The sequence below is a fragment of the Chiloscyllium plagiosum genome, unplaced genomic scaffold (assembly GCF_037043375.1).
Source record: "Chiloscyllium plagiosum isolate Xiang-an unplaced genomic scaffold, Cpla_swu_hap1 HiC_scaffold_16, whole genome shotgun sequence".
Classification (NCBI taxonomy): domain Eukaryota; kingdom Metazoa; phylum Chordata; class Chondrichthyes; order Orectolobiformes; family Hemiscylliidae; genus Chiloscyllium; species Chiloscyllium plagiosum.
In genome coordinates this window covers 52,561,674-52,581,718 of record NW_028270154.1, presented here as the reverse complement: position 1 = coordinate 52,581,718, position 20,045 = coordinate 52,561,674, and the positions used below count along the sequence as shown (strand labels likewise).

At 40.9% G+C, this 20,045-nt stretch overlaps 1 protein-coding gene across 4 annotated transcripts in view; it reads left to right on the top strand.

Moving 5' to 3' along the window:
* The window catches only part of simc1 (SUMO interacting motifs containing 1), a 96,633-nt gene that overhangs the window by 28,746 nt on the left and 47,842 nt on the right, over positions 1–20,045 (top strand). Inside the window, exon 1 of one of the 4 annotated variants that reach the window (XM_043703756.2) lies at positions 18,155–18,504. The exons of 2 other annotated variants lie outside the window; for them this stretch is intronic. In XM_043703756.2, the coding sequence (XP_043559691.1) occupies positions 18,349–18,504 (156 nt within the window). In that variant the 5' untranslated portion in view covers positions 18,155–18,348. Of the gene's footprint in view, positions 1–18,154; positions 18,505–20,045 lie in introns of those variants that run through there. One more of the 4 variants, XM_043703755.2, reaches the window with a different exon arrangement.

Genomic DNA, 20,045 nt, shown 5'->3' with positions numbered 1-20,045 from the left:
GTAAACATTAAAGGAACAATTCAAAATACTCAAACCGTGAAAAATAAGTATTCTGCAAGGAAGATCCATATGTGGTTTACTGGCTACTAATGATCAGATTAACAGACAAAGTTTATAATACAGTAAAGAATGGTAGTAAGTCTGAGGACTGGAGATGTTTTAGAAACCAGCAAAGTGCCAACAAAAGTTGATTAAAAAGGTTACAAGAATAGGTTACAAGAATAAACTAGCCAAAAATGTAAAAACAGATTGCAGGAGTTTTCACAAGTACATGAAAAGGAGAAGTAACCATTGGTCCCCTAGAGTAAAAAAAAGGGGATTGAGGAAATGGCTGAGATGTAAAACAAACATTTTACAATATAATCTGATTCAAAGTTGAAGTCTCAAATTACAAACAGGACAAGGGCAGTACCCTAGGAGAAAATAAGAATGAGGGAAATGATTGAATTAATATCAGAAAAAAATACTGAAGTAAACTTAAGGGATTAGACAGTCTGCATCCTAAGGTTTTAATAGTGATAGCTGCAGAGATAATAGATGTACTAAATAATATTTTTTAAATTCCCTGGTTTCTGGAACAGTCCGAGCAAACTGGATAAGGTAACATTAATAGTAAAGAAAGGAGAGGCAGAGAAAAGAGGAACGTAGAAACCTGTTATTCTGCCAAGTCTTTAGGAAGTTAATATTAACACCACACTTATTAATCAGATTTTGATCAGACAATAAAGTCATGGTTCTATGAAAAGAAAATTATGTTTGACTGATTCATAATGCTTTGAGAACCTATTAGAGTATATAAAGCAGAGCCAGTAAATTTAGTATATTCCATTTCTAAAAATCATTTGATTTGATCCTGCAAAAAAACGTACATATTAAGGGGTTATGAGGCTAACTTATAATTAAGGATGTACTCCCTGCATACCAACATGGATGTCAGGGGTAAGCTCATCTCCACATAATTTTCTCACCATAACCAACATCACCAACCCCCACCCCCCTCAATTACCCACCATATTTATTTCTGGCAATGAACTTTTCATTAGTATGATCATGATTCCATCCATCTCCAGGAGCAAGTCCCACCTCATGCAGCTGCTAGTCATTTTGAGGCCAGCAGCTCTGCACAGGCAATGCCAACAAAAGCAATAGTTACTGTTGATGGCGTAGCTTGGCCAAGAACTTGGCATTTAGTGATGGACGAGGAGATTCAGTTTCATGTGAGATCTTACTATGGTCAGACTTATAGGCCTTGGTTATGTTGCAGGTGTGAGGTGGGGAGGATTGCACGTTAGATAAGGCCTTAAGAAAGGGTAGATATGAGGAGATGAAACTGCGGGGAGGAGCCTCCAGCTGACTCTCCCCCCACCCCTCATAGCTGGTCAACAACCTACACATGCCAACTTGCTGGGCTGCATATAGAGCATCAACATCTCCCACTGCCCGTTAAATCAGAATAGTGGTTGGATGATTGGGCATTAAGTACCCACTTAAGTGCCTCGATTTGGTCACAAGTGAATGAATCATCTGATGCCTCCAGCACCGCTCAGAATTGCCATGAGGTGAGGGTGAGTTTACTGCAGATGGCACAGCGTTCTAATTTACAGATCCATCCACCTACTTTCTTTCCACAGGTACCTAGTAAAATTCAACCCAGAAAACTGCAGTAATATATAATCATGAATAGAATTGGGCTGTTGTGGTTCCTACCTGAGCTAGGAGGCCTGGGTTCCAGAGGTGTGTAACAACATCTTTGTAAAGGTTGATTAGAAAATATCTCTAAGCATGAATAGAGAACTGTTAAACAGAGAGGGAATAAACAGCATTGAAAAATGGACACTTTAAATTGAACAGACTGTATCTAATAGAGTGCCACAAGGATAGATGCTAGGCCTCAGCTGTTTACAATTTATATTGATAGGTAAAGTAAAGAGGCCGAGCGTAATGTTTCTAAGTTTTCTGACACTGCAATGTTAGATGGGAATGATAGCTGTAAGGAGGACACAGAGGCATTGCAAAGAGACAGACAGATTAAGTGAGTGGGCAACAAGTTGGCAGTTGGAGCATGATGTGGGCAACTGAGAGATTACTCACTCTGATAGTAAGAATAGAAAAACATAATATTTATTAAAAACATATGTAACGTATATATGTTGATGCTTAAAGGGACTTGGGTCCACTCATACTAGGAATGAAATGAGCACGTAGGTACAGTGAGCAATTAGAAACAGTCCTGCCTGAAACGTCGACTCCTGTTCCTCGGATGCTGCCTGACCTGCTGTGCTTTTCCAACACCATGCTTTATTGACTCTGATTCTCCAGCATCTGCAGTCCTCACCATCTCCTAATTAGAAACATATAACATATTAGCTCTATTATGAAGGTGTACAAGTGTACTGTACCTTTAAGAGAGTGAAGAACTTGGCAAGCACACCGAGTGCTGGAGAATTTACAAAGTAATACAGGTACGTATCCCTTTATCCGAAATGCTCAGGACCAGCTGTTTTGCGGAAATCGGAATTTTGCGGTTTTCAGAACCAATGTAGTGTCCCCTCTAGGGTGCAGGGCAGCAACACATAATCAAACATAAATATTGTATTGTGGCAAAAATGTATGAATACTGACACTAAGCGGGATAAATGAAGACTAGAAGTACTATCACACTTTATTTATATAGTGTACTGATAAATGAAATACATTGACCATAAATATTCAACAACATTTTATTTCCATAAAAAACATTACAAGAAAAACATTCTGGAAAACTTAAATGTACAAAGCTTATTTATAGAGTAATATATACAAATTCATGAAATACATTGATTATAAATATTCAACAACATTTTATTTCCATAAAAATTACAATAAAAACATTCAGTAAAACTTAAACATACAGTGTCAGCACGATGGTAGGCAGCATTTTTAAAGGTTTCTTCAAGTGTCATCTATCTAATTAACATAGGTTTCTGTCCAAGCAATCTGTCTTTAATTGAGTAAATTGCCGTAATCTCTTGCTCACTAATAAATGAACATTGTTCAAGGCCAGCAATTAACTGATCACACATTTTCACCAAATCGTCAAAGGGGACGTTTTCACTGTGTTCACTAACTCATCATCATCATCATCATCATCACTACTATCCTCACACTTATCCATACAGGAACCCGTATTTAAAACCATTTCAGCAATGTTCCCATAGCTCAAGGAATGCACGACAAGCACATCATTGTCAATGTTCAGCATTTCTTTGATGTCAGTTTCATGTAATTTATTTACACTTTTGTCCGATAAATTTTGTGCGTAAGTAACAAGGCTTGCTATCATCTTTTTCTCTTCAGTGACATGAAATCCTTCAAACTCTTCATATGCAGGTTCATTTACAAGAAACAGTGTTGTAGGCCAGAGTCTGTGCCAAGCATTTGTTAATGTTGCTTTATCAACATCATTCCAAGCGTTAGCAACTGCGCAAATGGCATCCTTAAGACTAAACTCTTTCAGGAAGTCTTGAATTCCTACCTCTCTGTTGACTGCAGCAAGCATACTGTTTAAAAACTGGTCTTTATACTTGCTCTTCATGAAGCGTAAAATTCCTTGGTCACAAGGCTATAATACTGATGTCACATTCGGGGGCAAGTAAATACCAAAACATTACTTTTCACGAGCTGTTCGGCAGGGGGATGTGTGGAGCAGTTGTCCAGGAACAATAAAATTTTACACTTTTGTTCCAGTCCAGTTTGTCTGTAATGAGCTCGTGCCACTGGTACAAAGTGTTTACTGAACAAGTTGGAAAAAAATTCTCGGGTTACCCATGCTTTTTTGTTTGCATGATAATGCACAGGCAAATTGCGTACACCTTTAAGACATCTCAGATGTTGCTTTTTCCAAATCATTGCCAATTTCATCTTGTGTGTGTGTGTGCCTGCAGCATTGAGACACCCAAGAATAGTTAATTTGTCCTTAGTTTCCTTAAAACCTGTTGGTGCTCTCTCATTAGCCATTGCTAATGTTTTTCTCGGGACAATGCGTCCAGAGAGAGCTGTTTCATCAGCATTGTAAATTTGTTCAGGACTAGAGCTTTCATCAGATATCATCTCGGCAAATTCACCAACATAATTTTCAGCTGCTTCATGGTCAGCAGAAGTCTTTTCACCACAGATTTTCAGGTACTTCACACCATTACACTTCTTGAATTTCTGCAGCCAACCTTCTGAATATTGACATTCGACTTAATGTTCAGTTCATTATGATATTTTCCAGCTTGTTTCATGACCATCAAACCAGTCAGTGGCATACGTTCACTTCTTCGTTGTCGAATCCACTCCATCAACACAAGGTTAAGATCTTCATTTTTTGCCCTAAGCAATGTTTTCCTATTTTTCATTAGTTGATGGTCATCACTGTCACCACAAAACTTCAGTAACTTGTCTTTCTGTTTCTTCAAATCATAGACAGTAGTAGTTCCGACACCATATTTTTCAGTAAGATGCCGCACAGCCATGCCACGATCAAGCTTCTGCAATAACTCTACTTTCTGCATTATTGATAATGACAGATGCTCCCTTTTCTTTATATTATTGTTAGCCATAGATGTACCCGCACCTCTTTTTGACATTTTCACTCTAAAATTAAACAATTTAGCACAGTAAATACAATACACAACTGATGCCTCCAAGTGCTGGGCCATGCCGCCGCCTGGGTCAAGTGGGTGCGGCCCTCACCCGCCAAAAAAACCCCATGATGTTACGCAGACATGACTGACGCTACACACTCCATGACAACCTTTGGTTTTCGGAGCTTTTCGGTTTTTGAATGCTCGGATAAAGGGATACGTACCTGCATTTGGTTCAGAACAGATAGCACTGGTTGAGTTGCTATGAGACAAAATCAAATTCAGCCAATCAGTTTAAATTATACTCCAAAAGTACCAAATCCCAATCAAGTTTGAATTTAGTATGTTGACAATCCTAAAAGCCAAAGACACAATCTGATGCGTTGGGGTTATAAGACTAGGGAAAATTGAACAGTTGGGAGGAGGACTGTCAAGCTACCAGCGTGTAAAGACTGCCTGAAAAATAGCTCTCTTAAAGATACCTTTATCGACCAGTAACCAATGAAGCAGAATCCCCAAGAAGAAGAAAAGAAAACAGGAGTGCAGAGAAGAACCAAAAGTTGCCTGACTTTAAGATAAGAAGTTTTGTTTTGTAAATCTTAATTGGGATTTTAACGGACTGGTATTATAGAAGGAAAGATAAAAGATAAGTTAGAGGAAGGAGTTGTTAGTTACTTATTCTCTGTTATATAAAGCTTTTAATTTTTACTTTAAATAGTTCTTGACCTCTTAAATTTTCATAGATTACTGCATGGGATAAATATTTTTGTGTTTTAAATTAGCAGAGGGGTTTACCCAGTGTTGTGACAGCCCTTACTGCAATTGGATTGGAGTACTAAAATACGAGGTTTTGCTGTAATTTTACATTGCTTCAGTGAGACCTTTGGAGGACCTAAGAAGTAAGGACCTAGTCTCAGGCTAGAGATCTTTGATTGATTGATCTCAGGTAAGATCAATTTCTTCATTCGAAGGGCTGTGTACTTTTGAGATTCATTGGGTATGAATGTTCCAATATTAAATATCTTTAAGGTTGAAATAGTGAGATTCTAGGATAGTTGTGGACAAGGATAAGGATGTGCCGGTAATAATAGTTTTATACCAGGGAAAGGTTACATTTAACTCTGATAAGATATCATTTAGTCCAAGAAGACTGGGAGCAACTACTTTGAGATGAAATTGTCAGAGCAGCAAGAGGCATTCAGGGAGGAAATAGAGAGAGTATAGGGCAAATATGTTCTCATAAAGACAAAGGGTGGACCCAAGACCGCTCAACCTTGTATACCAAGGGCATAAAGATTAAGATTAAGAAAAAAGTTTGAGATAGTTTGAGAGCTCAGTACAAGTGTCTCAAGTAATCCTGTACTCCTTAACCCCCAATTCCCACAATCCCCATCACTCTAACCTAAAACCCCACTGTAAAACACCATATTTGCCTTTGTTTGGTAGTGGGGTGGGGAGGCAGTGATGCTTAAACAATACTATTGAAAGTTTTGTTTTAGTCTTTTTTCTTAAGTGAAGTGCTAAGTTTCATTGTCAATTTAAATGATTAGACGGGCATTTGCTGCTTATGACAAGCTATTGTTGTGGGTTAATCACCACAAGTTATCTTTAATTTGGTTACTTGTTATAAAATCTCACAATCACATACTGAAACAATAATTCAAACTTCATTACATGTAACAACCAAATATCTGATGCCTTAAGCAAGCAAATCTGACCAGGACTCAACTGACAGTGATCTGTTTCTGGAAGTTTCCAGGGTTCACTCCCTCTGCAGTACTGTTATAGAGTCATAGAGTCATAGAGATGTACAGCATGGAAACAGACCCTTCGGCCCAACTCATTCATACCAACCAGATATCCCAACCCAATCTAGTCCCACCTGCCAGTAGCTGGCTCATATCCTTCCAAACCCTTCCTATTCATATGCCCATCCGGATGCCTTTTAAATGTTACAATTGTACCAGCCTCCACCACTTTCTCTGGCAGCTCATTCCATACATGTACCACCCTCTGTGTGAAAAAGTTGCCCCACAGATCTCTTTTATATCTTTCCCCTCTCACCCTAAACCTATGCCCTCTGGTTCTGGACTCCCCCACCCCAGGGAAAATTTGTCTATTTATCCTATCCAGGCCCCTCATGATTTTATAAACCTCTATAAGGTCACCTCTCAGCCTCCGACACTCCAGAGAAAACAGCCCCAGCCTATTCAGCCTCTCCCTATGGCTCAAATCCTCCAATTCTGGCAACATCTTTGTAAATCTTTTCTGAACCCTTTCAAGTTTCACAACATCTTTCCAATAGGAAGGAGACCAGAATTGCATCCAATACTCCAACAGTGGTCTAACCAATGTCCTGTACAGCCGCAACATGACTTCTCAACTCCTGTACTCAATACTCTGACCAATAAAGGAAAGCATACCAAACGTCTTCTTCACTATCCTATCTACCTGTGACTCCACTTCCAAGAAGCTATGGACCTGCACTCCAAGGTCTCTTTGTTCAGCAACACTTCCGAGGACCTTACCATTAAGCATATATGTCCTGCTAAGATTTGCTTTCCCAAAATGCAGCACCTCACATTTATCTAAATTAAATTATTTTGTACAAATGAGCAACATATTTCCTACTGCTCAAATGCATACTATAGTAAACCTGCTTCATAAGATGCAGTCTATAGTAAACCTGCTTCAGAAGCTGCAGACATCTGAATTTGTCCCCAGCACAGACAGAATCCCAGGGACTGCCTTACGTGTGAGAAGGAATAGGTTTGAAGTTCTGTTAAGTTATTCTGGTGTTGGATTTTTATACAGGTTTTCCTCCTTTGGTCTCTGACGTGATACATTGATGATTTCTTTAAAAGTCTTTCATCAGAGGTATTGTTAGGACTGCAGCTGGCTTTCTTATCAAAAGTAATTTATTCCTTTGTTGTTACATTTGACATTGACTGTCTGTTGGAGACACAGCTTTCCTGTGGTTAACTCCTTAATTTCTTCTGTCGGGAAATCCTTGTTCTTTGTGGCAATAAAGTATCTAGTTTATCAAACAGGTGTCAAAGCAGTTTTGTTAACGTAATCTTGTCAAGACGTGGCAAGAGTCTGTGGAACAGCTTGTCTTCCTTCTTTAACAGTTTATTGTTGACAGTGTGTAATAATTTATCTTTTGTGGATTCATTCAGTCCATGAACAGTTATTAAAGTTCTGAAGTCGATAATATCACACTGTTTGTGTCCAATCACCAGGTAAAAGCTGCTGTCTTTAGGGAAGGAAGTGTGCTTTGTAACTTATTCTGCTGATATAACTTCCAGAATATATACAGAAATCATTGCAATACTCTCTGAAAAGTGAGTGTGCTGTGCAATCACTAGAACATTTTGTGTAATCTAGAATATATGTAAGATGTGATGTTAAATCAGCATACTGGCTTTTTGCTTCATTTATCTCTGAAAAGAAGGGGAATTGGAAAATTGCTTAAGAAATATTGCTCTAACCTGGAGTATTTTCAGTTGCTGGAACTATGGAGAGAAGGGACAGATTCACTGGCTCCTATACATTGCTTCAGGAATTCAGAGGAGTCCTTAGAGAGGGTACATATATGTAATAAGTACATTGGCAGTACAACCCTGAAAATAAGTTGGAGGTGTCATTTTTAATATGATGGATGGCTACTTTTCTCAAAGATCCCTGAAAAGGAGTTGGACTTAAGCAGTATGCTTGATGGTCTCTCAGAACAGAATCTAAAGTATTCAGCCAAGACAGCAAGTCATATTGGAGTCCTGCAAAACTAAGCTTCCTGTGCTTTCCTAATCATTGGGCTTGGTTGACAGTCTCCAGCCATTCCTATCTTCTAATCCCTATCCCCATTCGCTACTGGGAATAGGACTGCACTAGAGTTGTGACATACAAATCTTTCAAATTCTCCCTGAACATATATAGTGCTTATTATATTGCATCCCTAATACTGGGGTAGAGTTTCCACTAATGGACAATCTTGCAACTGAATACAAATTGTACTTGGAATTCCACTGATTAGATTACATTTCAAGTTGATGCTGAATTGGCACAACGTAAAATATTCCACAACCTTGAATAATCATTCAACATGATAGTTTTTTTTCGCATTGGCAATTTTCCTTGATACGTTTAAATAATAACCAAGACAAATTTTAGTAATACAGCTGAATATTGAATTACCACAAAAAATAAATAATTTTAATAGGACTAGTGAGTAATATTGCAGCTAGCTAAATTTAGAGAACAACTTTAATTTCTTTGATAATGATTGTTCATAATCTACACTACAGTCTAGTTCTGCAATTCTGGGTGAGATATTAAAAGATTCCAATCCTTTCCCCTGGTTTGGATGGATGCAAAACTCTTATACTGAAAGAACAGTAAGTTCTTTGGTGACCTCAACATTCTTTTCTCAACCCCCAAACATAGATCACGTGAAGCACTTTGCCTTGCAGATCTATTGAGGTTGTTTGCATCCTCAGGATGTGTCATTGCAAATTGACATGTAGCTACATTTTACCAGCCCTTTGAGAGGAGGATGTAATGGCGTTTCTAGATGTCAGGAGGGAAACCCATTGCCACAAAAATAATTATCAGGTTAGAGAAGCACATGGCAAGGGCCCCACTTTTCACCCCCTCTAAACATTTTATTAGTGTCAAGAGGAGACTGTTAGGTAAACCCAGGCAGATTTCCTGGTTCTGTTACAGATGGTTCCATCACTGATGGAGGGGGCACTAGTAGCAATAGTGGTCGCTGGGGCTTCAGTCGCACCATTGAAAGACGCATCTCACTGGATCGCCTGCCTGATTCAGACATGATAAATAAATAAAAATACCTTGCCCTGGGGTGTCTCAGCATGTTGGAGCCGCAGCAGTACCTTGTCAAGGGTAATTAAGGATGGGCAACAAATGTAGATTTATCTACTGATGCCCATATCCTCCCATGAAAGAATACTTCAAAGAATATAGGCTCAAGCTGCTTAACCCTTCCTCAAAAGTCAAGTCCTTCATCTAAAGAAGCAGCAATCTAGTGAAGCTTCTGTTAAGTGGCTCCAATGGAAGTATATCCTTCAAGGAAACCAAAACTGTACTCTAGCTATTGTTTACCAACACCCTGCACAGTTGTAGCAAGAATCTTTTGTGCACTTCTTCCAATACACTTGTATCCTTCCTAAAGATGGAATACTGCAATTGAGGTCGAACTATTGTTTTATTCAGGTTTAACATAAGTTTCTGTACTCTAAGGCTCTGTTATAGAATCTAGGATATGGTAAGTTTTTTTAAACCACTCCTTCAACCTGTCCTGTAACCTTCAATGGTTTTGGGGTTGGGGGGGGAGGAGTTCTAAGTCACTCTGCTCCCATCTCTCCTTTAAAATTGTGCCCTTCACTTAATATTGCCATTCCCATTTTTTCTTTCTATCAAAAAGAATCACTACCTGGCCTTTTCACTGACTCTTCAGTAAATTTAACACTATCATCCTCACAATTCATAATGCTTCCAAGTTCCTGGTCATCCAGAGATTTTCAAATGGTGTCCTGAACACTAAAGTCTAGGTCAATATATATCAAGTAGACCAATTGTCCTAACACCACTTTCCTGCAGCCTCAGTGCTGAGTGAACAAACAGCTCGTAGGTGGGCCACAGTCTATTCATTTGCCACTATGAATAAAATATTACTGGTAATGGACCAGACCAGACGCCTTCAAATATATTAAGGTAGCCTAGACCCTAGCTTTTCCTTATTTTAACAGGTAAATATCAGATGCTGTATTCCAGGTGCAATTCGATTGGTCAGACTACTCGATGTTAAGCAAAACAATTTATTCAAACCCGCAATAACTTAACTGTGTTGGAAAACTTAATAATAGATACAGTAACTTACCAATTAACTGTTCTACTAAAGTAACATCCCATAAACACACCCTTGGAAAAAAGGCAAATTTAAAAAACAGATCGTCTCACATGCAGTTCTCCAATCCGAGAAGAAAGAACATCAAAGACAATTCTGAAAGAAAATTCAGTGTAACAGTGGGAGAGATGCAGTACCTTCTAACCCTGCTGAGACCCCAGCAAAGACTGCTGAAAGCTAACTAAAAATCCGAGAACTAAGAGAGCTTGACCACACCCATTCAGGCTGCATCTATTTCTCCAAGTATTAAAAATCCAAAGCCTCACATGTTTATCTTCTCAGACTGCTCGGGACCTGTTGCACCTGCCACACAGTGTTTGAACTCTTCAAGCAAAAGTACTGAGTCAATTCTTTGTAGTAAAAGAATAATATTCATTTATTTGACACAATTAATATTAGAACAACAAATACACTATGAGCTAACGATTAACACTACAAATTTATCTTATGATTTAACTTAACTTTAGATGATCATAGAACTTGACCGGGCTCCATGTTATCATCTGGTCTTTCTTCGGTGGTTTCAGTGGAGTCTTCTCTTTTGGTGGTTATTCTCAATTTACCATTCTGTGTGGGTTTGTAGTGATTTTTATACTCCAAAGTCTGTGTATCCTTTTAGGAGAGTCTTGAGTATCTTCCAATGGATTGATCAGGCTCAATCATCCTGATCAATCTGACCCAACCAGGTATTGGCACGCTGATAGCAAGGTGGTCCTTAGGTGCCCATTACTGGAGCTCCTGGGTGCATGTAGCTTCCTCCAAACACTGTTTCTGATTGTCCTGAGGGTGATATTCCATTAACTCATTCAAACCCACATTCAGGTGTGTATTGTAGGCTCTGCAGAACAAGGTTTGTTTGCAAACTTTCTGTATTCTGCAGTATGTTGATTAGTACAGTCACTTTGGTCAAGGCTGGGTTCCATTTCCCAGCATGCATTATTATTGTCCATGTTTTGTACCTCCATGATAAGTTCATTATTTTGAGTGGCCAGTCTGGCCACAGTCCCTCCTCTTCATCCTGCACACGAAGCGTGATGGATCAAAGAATAAACAACCAATATCTCTGTGCAGTAAGTACACAATCTTCTAAGCTCAAGCAAAGTATATATACTTAAACCACTACCCTGTCACAGATAACATATGAGAATCAAGCATAGTAAACTAAATAAGGAGAAATGAGCAAATACAAACACAAATTCATAATGAAACCTGTAAAAATGAAATGTTATACAACTATAAAAGAACAAAAACACCAACAAGTCCAAAAAAGGTCATACTGAAACAAATGTTATTAAACCACAAGAAAAAAATTTCAAAACAAAAACTTGAAAATTGAACAAACATTATAAAAACAGAGAATATTTTATATGTTGGAGAAATGGCCAAATAACAAAAAAAAAATAAAATGGAAAGGCCAATGTTATAAAATCACAAAGAGGAAAACATCCATAAAAACAAACATTACAGAACATTTTACACACAATGGCAGCAAAGAGTCACCAGTTCTAGTCAAATATTTACAAAGTTTTACCAAGTTAGAGGAGATCGTCAGTTGAGTGAGGTCTCCAGATCCAGTTTGTTTGACAGTTCATGTGTGTTGAACCTAGTGACGATCGCCGTGAGGTTTGTCTTGATTGTGTTCCGCACGGTCACGGTTATCCTGGGGAGAGATCAAGGTTATTTCTGTTGTTGTCCTTGTCCATTATCTCAATAATTTTGCATTAATGCAATGTATATGCCCTAACCTTCCTCCACTTATTCCAAAAAAAAAGGAATGGAAACCCTATGTGGAATGTTGAGTCAGGTTTAGAGACCTGGTAGTCTCCAATCTTGGCTTCTCGGGGTAGGGAGCCTGACCATGATGTGATGAGGAAAGACTGAAACAAGGTAGTCATGCCAATCAATGATTTAAAGACAAGTGAAGATGAAGATGCCCTGCTCGGAGACAGTCAGCACAACCAACAATTTAAACATAAGTAAAAGATGAAAGACAACCTCAAGAGACCAATAACTATTTAAACATAAAATATGAAAGTAAAGGAAAGCTGAAGAATTAAGCAGATTACAATTCTAGCAGTGTGCACAGGACTAAGAGTTGGAAGATGTGTGTGATATATGAGAGTTTGAACCATCAGAAACAGTTGCATCTCGCCTTGGGTGGTTGTCAGGAGCTGTTTCAATACTTGGATTAGTGTCAAATAGGCACTCAGAGATTCAATGTGTTCTGAATCCTTTGTCGCTGGAAGAGTGGCGCGATATTGAATCCTCCTGGTTCCAATGTTTGTAGCTAGTCATGCCCTGTAGTGGTGACACTGGGAATTACCATTTGACAGTCTGAGTTAGTCTGTTCTTCCATTGTCTAAACTAGGGGATGTTTGATCTGTCTGCCTGTCAGGGGGTTATCAGGAAGATATGTCATGTCACACATTCCCAACAGACACGACATATCCGTGTTATTAGTCAGCAGTGAGTCAGAGCAATAGAGATGTACAGCATAGAACCAGATTCTTCGGTCCAACTTGTCCATGACAACCAGATATCCAATATTAATCTAGTCGCATTTGCCAGTACTTGGCCTTTATTCCTCCAAACTCTTCCTATTCATATACCCATCCAGATGCCTTCTGATTATTATAATTGTACCAGCCTCCACTACATCCTATCCTAAGGCCTGCTTGTTTTCATCCCAAATAATGTCCCCAGTTGTCTGTTGGTAGCTGCAGCCTGTATGGATTCTGCAGTATGTTGATTAGCACAGTCACTTAGGTTATGTCTGAGTTCCATTTCCCAGGATGCATTAATCATTGTCCATCTTTTACAACTCCATGGCAAGTTCATTATTTGCCATCATAAGGTCATTATTTTGAGTGATGCACCTTTGCTCCAATCTCTGAAAGAAACCAGGACAAAACACACCTCTTAAAGCCAGAGCATCATCACAACTCAAGGATCCCACCACCTGTCTGCACAGGGTCTGGTCCTGTTTCTGGCCACAGTGTAGGGCAAATACTTAATCTTTGGAAGAGTTTGAGTTATGGTCACTATTGTAATGCAGCAGCCAATTAAAACTTCACAGAGTTCCACAGACAGCAGCAATAAATGAACAAATAATCTGAGTGACAAATGGCATTCAAGATATCAGTGGCAGACCTGGGTGGGGCTCTGGAGCAGTCACAGTGGGGTTTAAAGGAGTAGTAATGAGAGCAGTGAAGTCCCAGATGCAGGCAGACTGGCTGTGAGCTGCTTCAGCAAAATCAAAGGGTAACCTCACAGGGAACAGAATTGATCGAGTATTACTTTAAGGCCATATGTGTACCTTCAAAGCTGTACACATTGTAATATTTTAGAACTTCATAACTAAATTTCTCCACTTCATAGAGTTAAGGAGGTTCTGGTTATAGGGTCATACAGCATGGAAACAGACCCTTCGGTCCAATACATCCATGCCAACCAAATTTCCCAAACTACAGTTGTCCCACTTGCCTGCATTTGGTCCATATCCCTCTAACCCTTTCCTATGCAAGTACCTGTCTAAATGTATTTTAAAATGTTGTGAGTGTACCTGCATCTACCACTTCCTCTGGCAGTTCATTCAACATGAGCCACCCTGTGTGAAAATGTGCCCCTCAGGTTACTTTTAAATCATTTTCCTCTCACCTTAAATCTAAGCCCTCTAATTATGAACTCCCCACCCTATGAAAAAGACCTTTGCTATTCACCTTATCTAAGATTTTGTAAACGTCTAAGGTCACCCCTCAACCTCCTTCACTCAAACATGAATCAGTGTTCTAATCTATACTGTGGGAGGAAGGGCACAATAGAAGTAAGGGTATTCAGTTCAGTTTGGCTATGTCTGGGCAGCTCTGGGCATATAATTTGCACTATGAGGGAAACCCTGATTGCTCCTGTCAGTGGAGATGACCATGGGGTATGCCATTGACAGGAGCAACTCAAGCCCCAGGTTTTGAAGCAGAATGGATAGCTGGGAACACTCCTGTGCTTTCATGAAGTGTACCCAAGTGCAGAGAGGGATTGAGTGACTAACGGACAGAAGAGGACCACGCAAGAAGTGAGGGGATCCCTGGAGTGCATCTTATTTGCAAGTTGTTTTACAACCTTAGAAACCAGCCAGAGTGGAGTTTGCTTTGCAGAGTCCAGCCAAAGCCACAGCAGAACACATGGTTGGTCCAGCTGCTTAGCTTGGAGGGATGGAGATAGGGTGAGAAGTGTGGTAGGGTTAGAGATTTTGGAAAAGATTTGGTAGGGTAACTATTGTAGGGGATTCATTTGTGGAGGAGCAGAAAGGTGCCTTTGTTGTTGTCGATAAAACTCCAAGATGAGTGTTGCCTCCCAAGTACCAGATCTTACTGAATGCCTTCAGGAATTCTGCAGGGGGAAATTGAACAGCCAGAGGTTGGGGTCCATGTTGAGTCTAACTAGATTGGGAGGAGAATGGAATCCTCATTCTGAGAAGAGAGAAATTGAGATGAAATTAGAAGCTAAAATGCTAGTAAGTAAGTCTAGAAGGCAGAGGAAACATATGCTAGATCAGAAAGGAATGAGATCAGCAAGGCTAAATTAAATATTTAATTGCAAGGAGCCTATGGAATAAGGCAGATGAGATGAGACCACAGAAAGGCACCTGGGGGAAGTGATATCATTCATCTTAGTAAGACTCACCTGAATGATGATCAGGATTGGCAGCTCAACATTCCTGTTATAGGTTATTCAGACAAGATAGAGAGAAATAACTGGAGGAGGAGGTCAGTTGTAATATTGTTCAAGGAATCAATTATAGCAGTGAGGAGGTGTGATATCTTAGAATGATCATGAGGCTATATGAATACAAGTTAAAAATACAAAAGGGGCAAGCAAACACACTTGGGTACTAAAGGCCCACAAACAGATAACGGATCAAATATGTATTAAATTTTCAGAGAGGCAGAATAAAATGATCCTATCAGGGTCATTTAACTACTCAAATATTAAGTGGGATAGTTCTCCAGTGTGAAAGGTAGGGAGTTGTGTTGTGTGTGTGTGTGGGAGGGGGATATCAGTAGGGGCGTAATTTGGAGTTATGACAATAATTCAGTTAGATTTAGGATAGTTCTAGAATAGGCTGTGAATAAAAGTTCTAAACTTGCAAAAGACTAACTTTATTATGATAAAGGTATGATTTCAATTGGCGTACGCTACTTTCAGATAAAAATGACTCAGAGCAGTGGGAGTCACTAAAATCCAGAAGTTGTTAGTGACTCCTCACTCCTCCTGAGGGAAACTGAATATCTCTCAGACTACAATCAATGGAAGGTGAACTGAATTGACAAGAATTTCCACTCAAATGCCATTTGTTAATCTCTAAATACATGGTTGAATGAGATGTAGATAAATTTTTAATAGTGTACCAGATCCATAATTGCAACTAAGCACCCTCACCAGTCTAGAGAAGCTTAACTTAAAACTTCCTATAAGCCAACTTTCTCCACAATGAAACACTGTTTACATTTAGTTAAGGTCTAACTTAATCCATTCACAATTGATTTCACTACCCAAAAGGTTATAAATTGGATCCCCTTGACTTGGTGCTAGATTTCAATCAGAAAAGGGGAAACTCCAATCACTGATGCTACATCTAGCTTTCATGGAAGTCAACACCAAGTATCCAACTTTGATGCAAAACTGGGCCAATATTTCTAAGTACTGCCAGTTCTGTGTTAGCCAAGACAAAAACCCAAAGAAGGTTGTCAAGAAGGCACTTGGTCTGCTTGCCTTTATTGGTCAGTGCACTGTGTATAGGCGTTGGGAGGTCATGTTGTGGCTGTACAGGACGTTGGTTAGGCCACTTTTGGAATACTGTATTCAATTCTAGTCTTCCTGGTAGAGGAAAGACATTGTGAAACTTGAAAGGGTTCAGATTGTATTGACAATGATGTTGCCAAGGTTGGACGGTTTGAATTATAGGGAGAGGCTGAATAGGCTGGGGCTATTTCCCCTCGAGTGTCAGAGCCTGAGGGGTGGCCTTACAGAAGTTTATAAAATCATAAGGGACATGGATAGGGGACTCAAAGCTAGAGATCATAGCCTTAATGTGAAGGGGAAAAAGATTTAAAAGGGACATTTTTTTCCAGAGAATGGTGCATGAATGAACTGCCACAGGAAGTGGTGGAGACTGTTATAATTTAAAATGCACCTGAATGGGTATATGAATAGGTAAAAACAATGACTGCAGATGCTGGAAACCAGAGTCTAGATTAGAGCGGTGCTGGAAAAGCACAGCAGTTCAGGCAGCATCCGAAAAGCAGTAAAATCGACGTTTTGGACAAAAGCCCTTCATCCTGATAAAGGGTTTTTGCCCGAAACGTCGATTTTACTGCTCCTCGGATGCTGCCTGAACTGCTGTGCTATTCCAGCACCACTCTAATCTAGACCCTGGGTATATGAATAGGAAGGGTTTGAGAGAGAAATGAGCTTAATGCTGGCAAATGTGACTAGTTTAATTTAGGATACCTGGTCAGCATGGATGAGTTGGACCAAAGAGTTTGTTTCTGTGCATTTTATCGCTATGATGAATTGTGGATGCTGGAAATCAGAAAAAAACAGAAATTGCTGGAAAAACTCCACAGGTTTGGCAACATTTGTGAAGAGAAAGCAGAGTTAATGTTTCATCCATTTTGAAGAAGTGCCACTGGACCTGTAACATTATCTCTGCTTTCTCTCCATAGATGCTGCCAGTTTCTGGTTGTGTACTGAATTTTCTAGGGTGGTGCTGAAACACATGAACTCTGAAGGGAGTTCTACCACTGGGTCAAGATGCACAATAAAGTCAAACATAGCTAACTCTTTCACTGAGTGTGCTCTGGTGTTGACAGTGAGCAGGACTCTCTCTGGGCGGTCCAATACCTGTTGATCTTCCAGCTGAAGGAGTTGACCCCGACTAAGTGTTGCAGACTGGCACATTCCAAAGTCCAGGACTACATGTTGAGGGATGCGCTGAAGCTTGGGGCAGCTGCCGCCAAGGCGCGGTGGGGAAAGACCACCGTATAACATCTGCCTGCCTCAGAAGAACAGGGAGCCCACGCAGTCATTTGGACCCACTGACGCCTCAGCTAAATATATGGATATATGATTGATAATATATACAAAAAGGGCGGCACGGTGGCACAGTGGTTAGCACTGCTGCCTCACAGCTGGGTTCAATTCCCGCCTCAGGCGACTGACTGTGTGGAGTTTGCATGTTCTCCCCGTGTCAGCGTGGGTTTCCTCCGGGTGCTCCGGTTTCCTCCCACAGTCCAAAGATGTGCAGGTTAGGTGAATTGGCCATGCTAAATTGCCCGTAGTGTTAGGTAAGGGGTAAATGTAGGGGTATGGGTGGGTTGCGCTTCGGCGGGGCGGTGTGGACTTGCTGGGCTGAAGGGCCTGTTTCCACACTGTAAGTAATCTAATCTAATCAAATGTATATACAAATTATAAATTCTGATCTCTGTATGCAAATGTTTACATATGTATGGCATGACCAACTGTACAGGCCATCAAATTATTTTATGAATAAAGTATATTGAAAGTTTAAAAAGTGAGCAGGACGGACTGGGAGCCCTCTTCACCAAGCTGCACCGTAAAGCTTGTTGCAGCAGGGGGCAGCAGAGGGCAGCCGTCACCCCGCGCTTGTGCCCGTGTGAAAGATGGCGGCCGCTCTCTGGGTGGTTGGCGAACGCGCTACCGATTTCCTTCCCTTCGGACCGTATCGGATGAACCGGGCAACCGGAGCCCTAACCGAGCCCCGCCAGCGACCCCTCTAAAAGTCAGGGAAGCGGAACCATGGCTGACGTGATTGAGATCACCTCGGAAGATGAGTCAGACTCGGACATTGAGATTATCGGAGAGACGACAGCGCCGCTGGGCACCCGCTGCCAGAACTCCTACTCGGCCTGGGCTCGCTATCAGCGGATCAAACAGATCCTGTTCTCTCAGCGGGTGAGTGCGGGCAGCATTTATAACACACAGTGTTTTGACTATAAACAGGAAGTAACTGAGCGCGCACAGCCGTGACGACAAGGTGGGGTGTCGCCACCATCTTTGATCCTGGCCATTGTCCCCTGTATGACGTCATAAAGATGCGCCCCCTGGTTTTAAATAATAACATTGGGAAACCTCTTTCATGCAGCCACCATGGTTCCTGGTCAGAAGACAGCTTAGGCTAATGTGTTGCATGTATTACTGGCTTATCACTTTGCAGACATATATAATACTCCCTTCTTTCTTTAAATCAATGCATAAATTGTCACAATTGTTCCAGTCATTAGCTTAGAAAATAATTAAACATTTCTTCTATTGAAATGAACAGAACTGTTTTTCTGAGTATTTTATAGCATTTAATTGAAATGACTCCACAGAGGCTGGTATTGGATCACTCTTTACTTACGCATGGAGCTAGAGCATGGAGCTGAGAATTATTCGAGAGGCTGAGAGGGTGATAGATGGAAGCTACAGGGACATAGTTACACCAGAAAACAGAGGTAGCTGGGTAACAGTTAGAAGTGGGAAGAGGAGGAAGCAGGCAGTGCAGGGATCCCCTGTGGTTGTTCTCCTCAACAATAAGTATACCGCTTTGGATACTGTTGGGGGGAACGGCCTAGCAGGGGTAAGCTGCAGTGACCGGGTCTCTGGCACGAGGTCCGGCTCTGAGGCTCAGAAGGGAGAGGAGGAGAGCGCTAGTTATAGGAAACTCTCTAGTTAGAGGGACAGACAGGCGGTTCTGTGGACATGGGCGAGACTCTCAGTTGGTTTGTTGCCTCCCGGGTGCCAGGGTCCGAGACGTCTCGGACTGTGTCTTCAAAATCCTTAAGGGGGAGGGTGTGCAGCCAGAAGTCGTAGTGCACATTGGCACCAATGACATAGGTAGGAAGAGGGGTGGGGAGGTCATTCAGGATCTCAGGGAGTTAGGCTGGAAGCTAAAAGCTAGGACGGACAGCGTCGCCATCTCTGGGTTGTTGCCAGTGCCACGTGACAGTGAGGCAAGGAATAGGGAGAGAGTGCAGTTGAACACGTGGCTGCAAGGATGGTGTAGGAGGGAGGGCTTCAGGTATTTGGACAATTGGACTACATTCTGGGGAAGGTGGGACCTGTACAAGCAGGACGGGTTGCACCTGAACCAGAAGGGCACCAATATCCTGGGGGGTAGATTTGCTAGCACTCTTCGGGGGGGTTTAAACTAATTTGGCAGGGGGATGGGATCCGGACTTGTAGTCCAGCAAGTAGGTTAGCTGTTTTTCAGGATGTCCAAGAATGAAGGGAGGCTGTGGAGAAGGTAGCACTGACAGGGAATACTTGCGGACACAGAGATGGGTTCAAGTGTGTATACTTCAACGCAAGGAGTATCAGAAATAAGGTGGGTGAACTTAATGCGTGGATTGGTACTTGGGACTACGATGTTGTGGCCATCACGGAAACGTGGATAGAAGAGGGACAGGAATGGTTGTTGGAGGTTCCTGGTTACAGATGTTTCAGTAAGATTA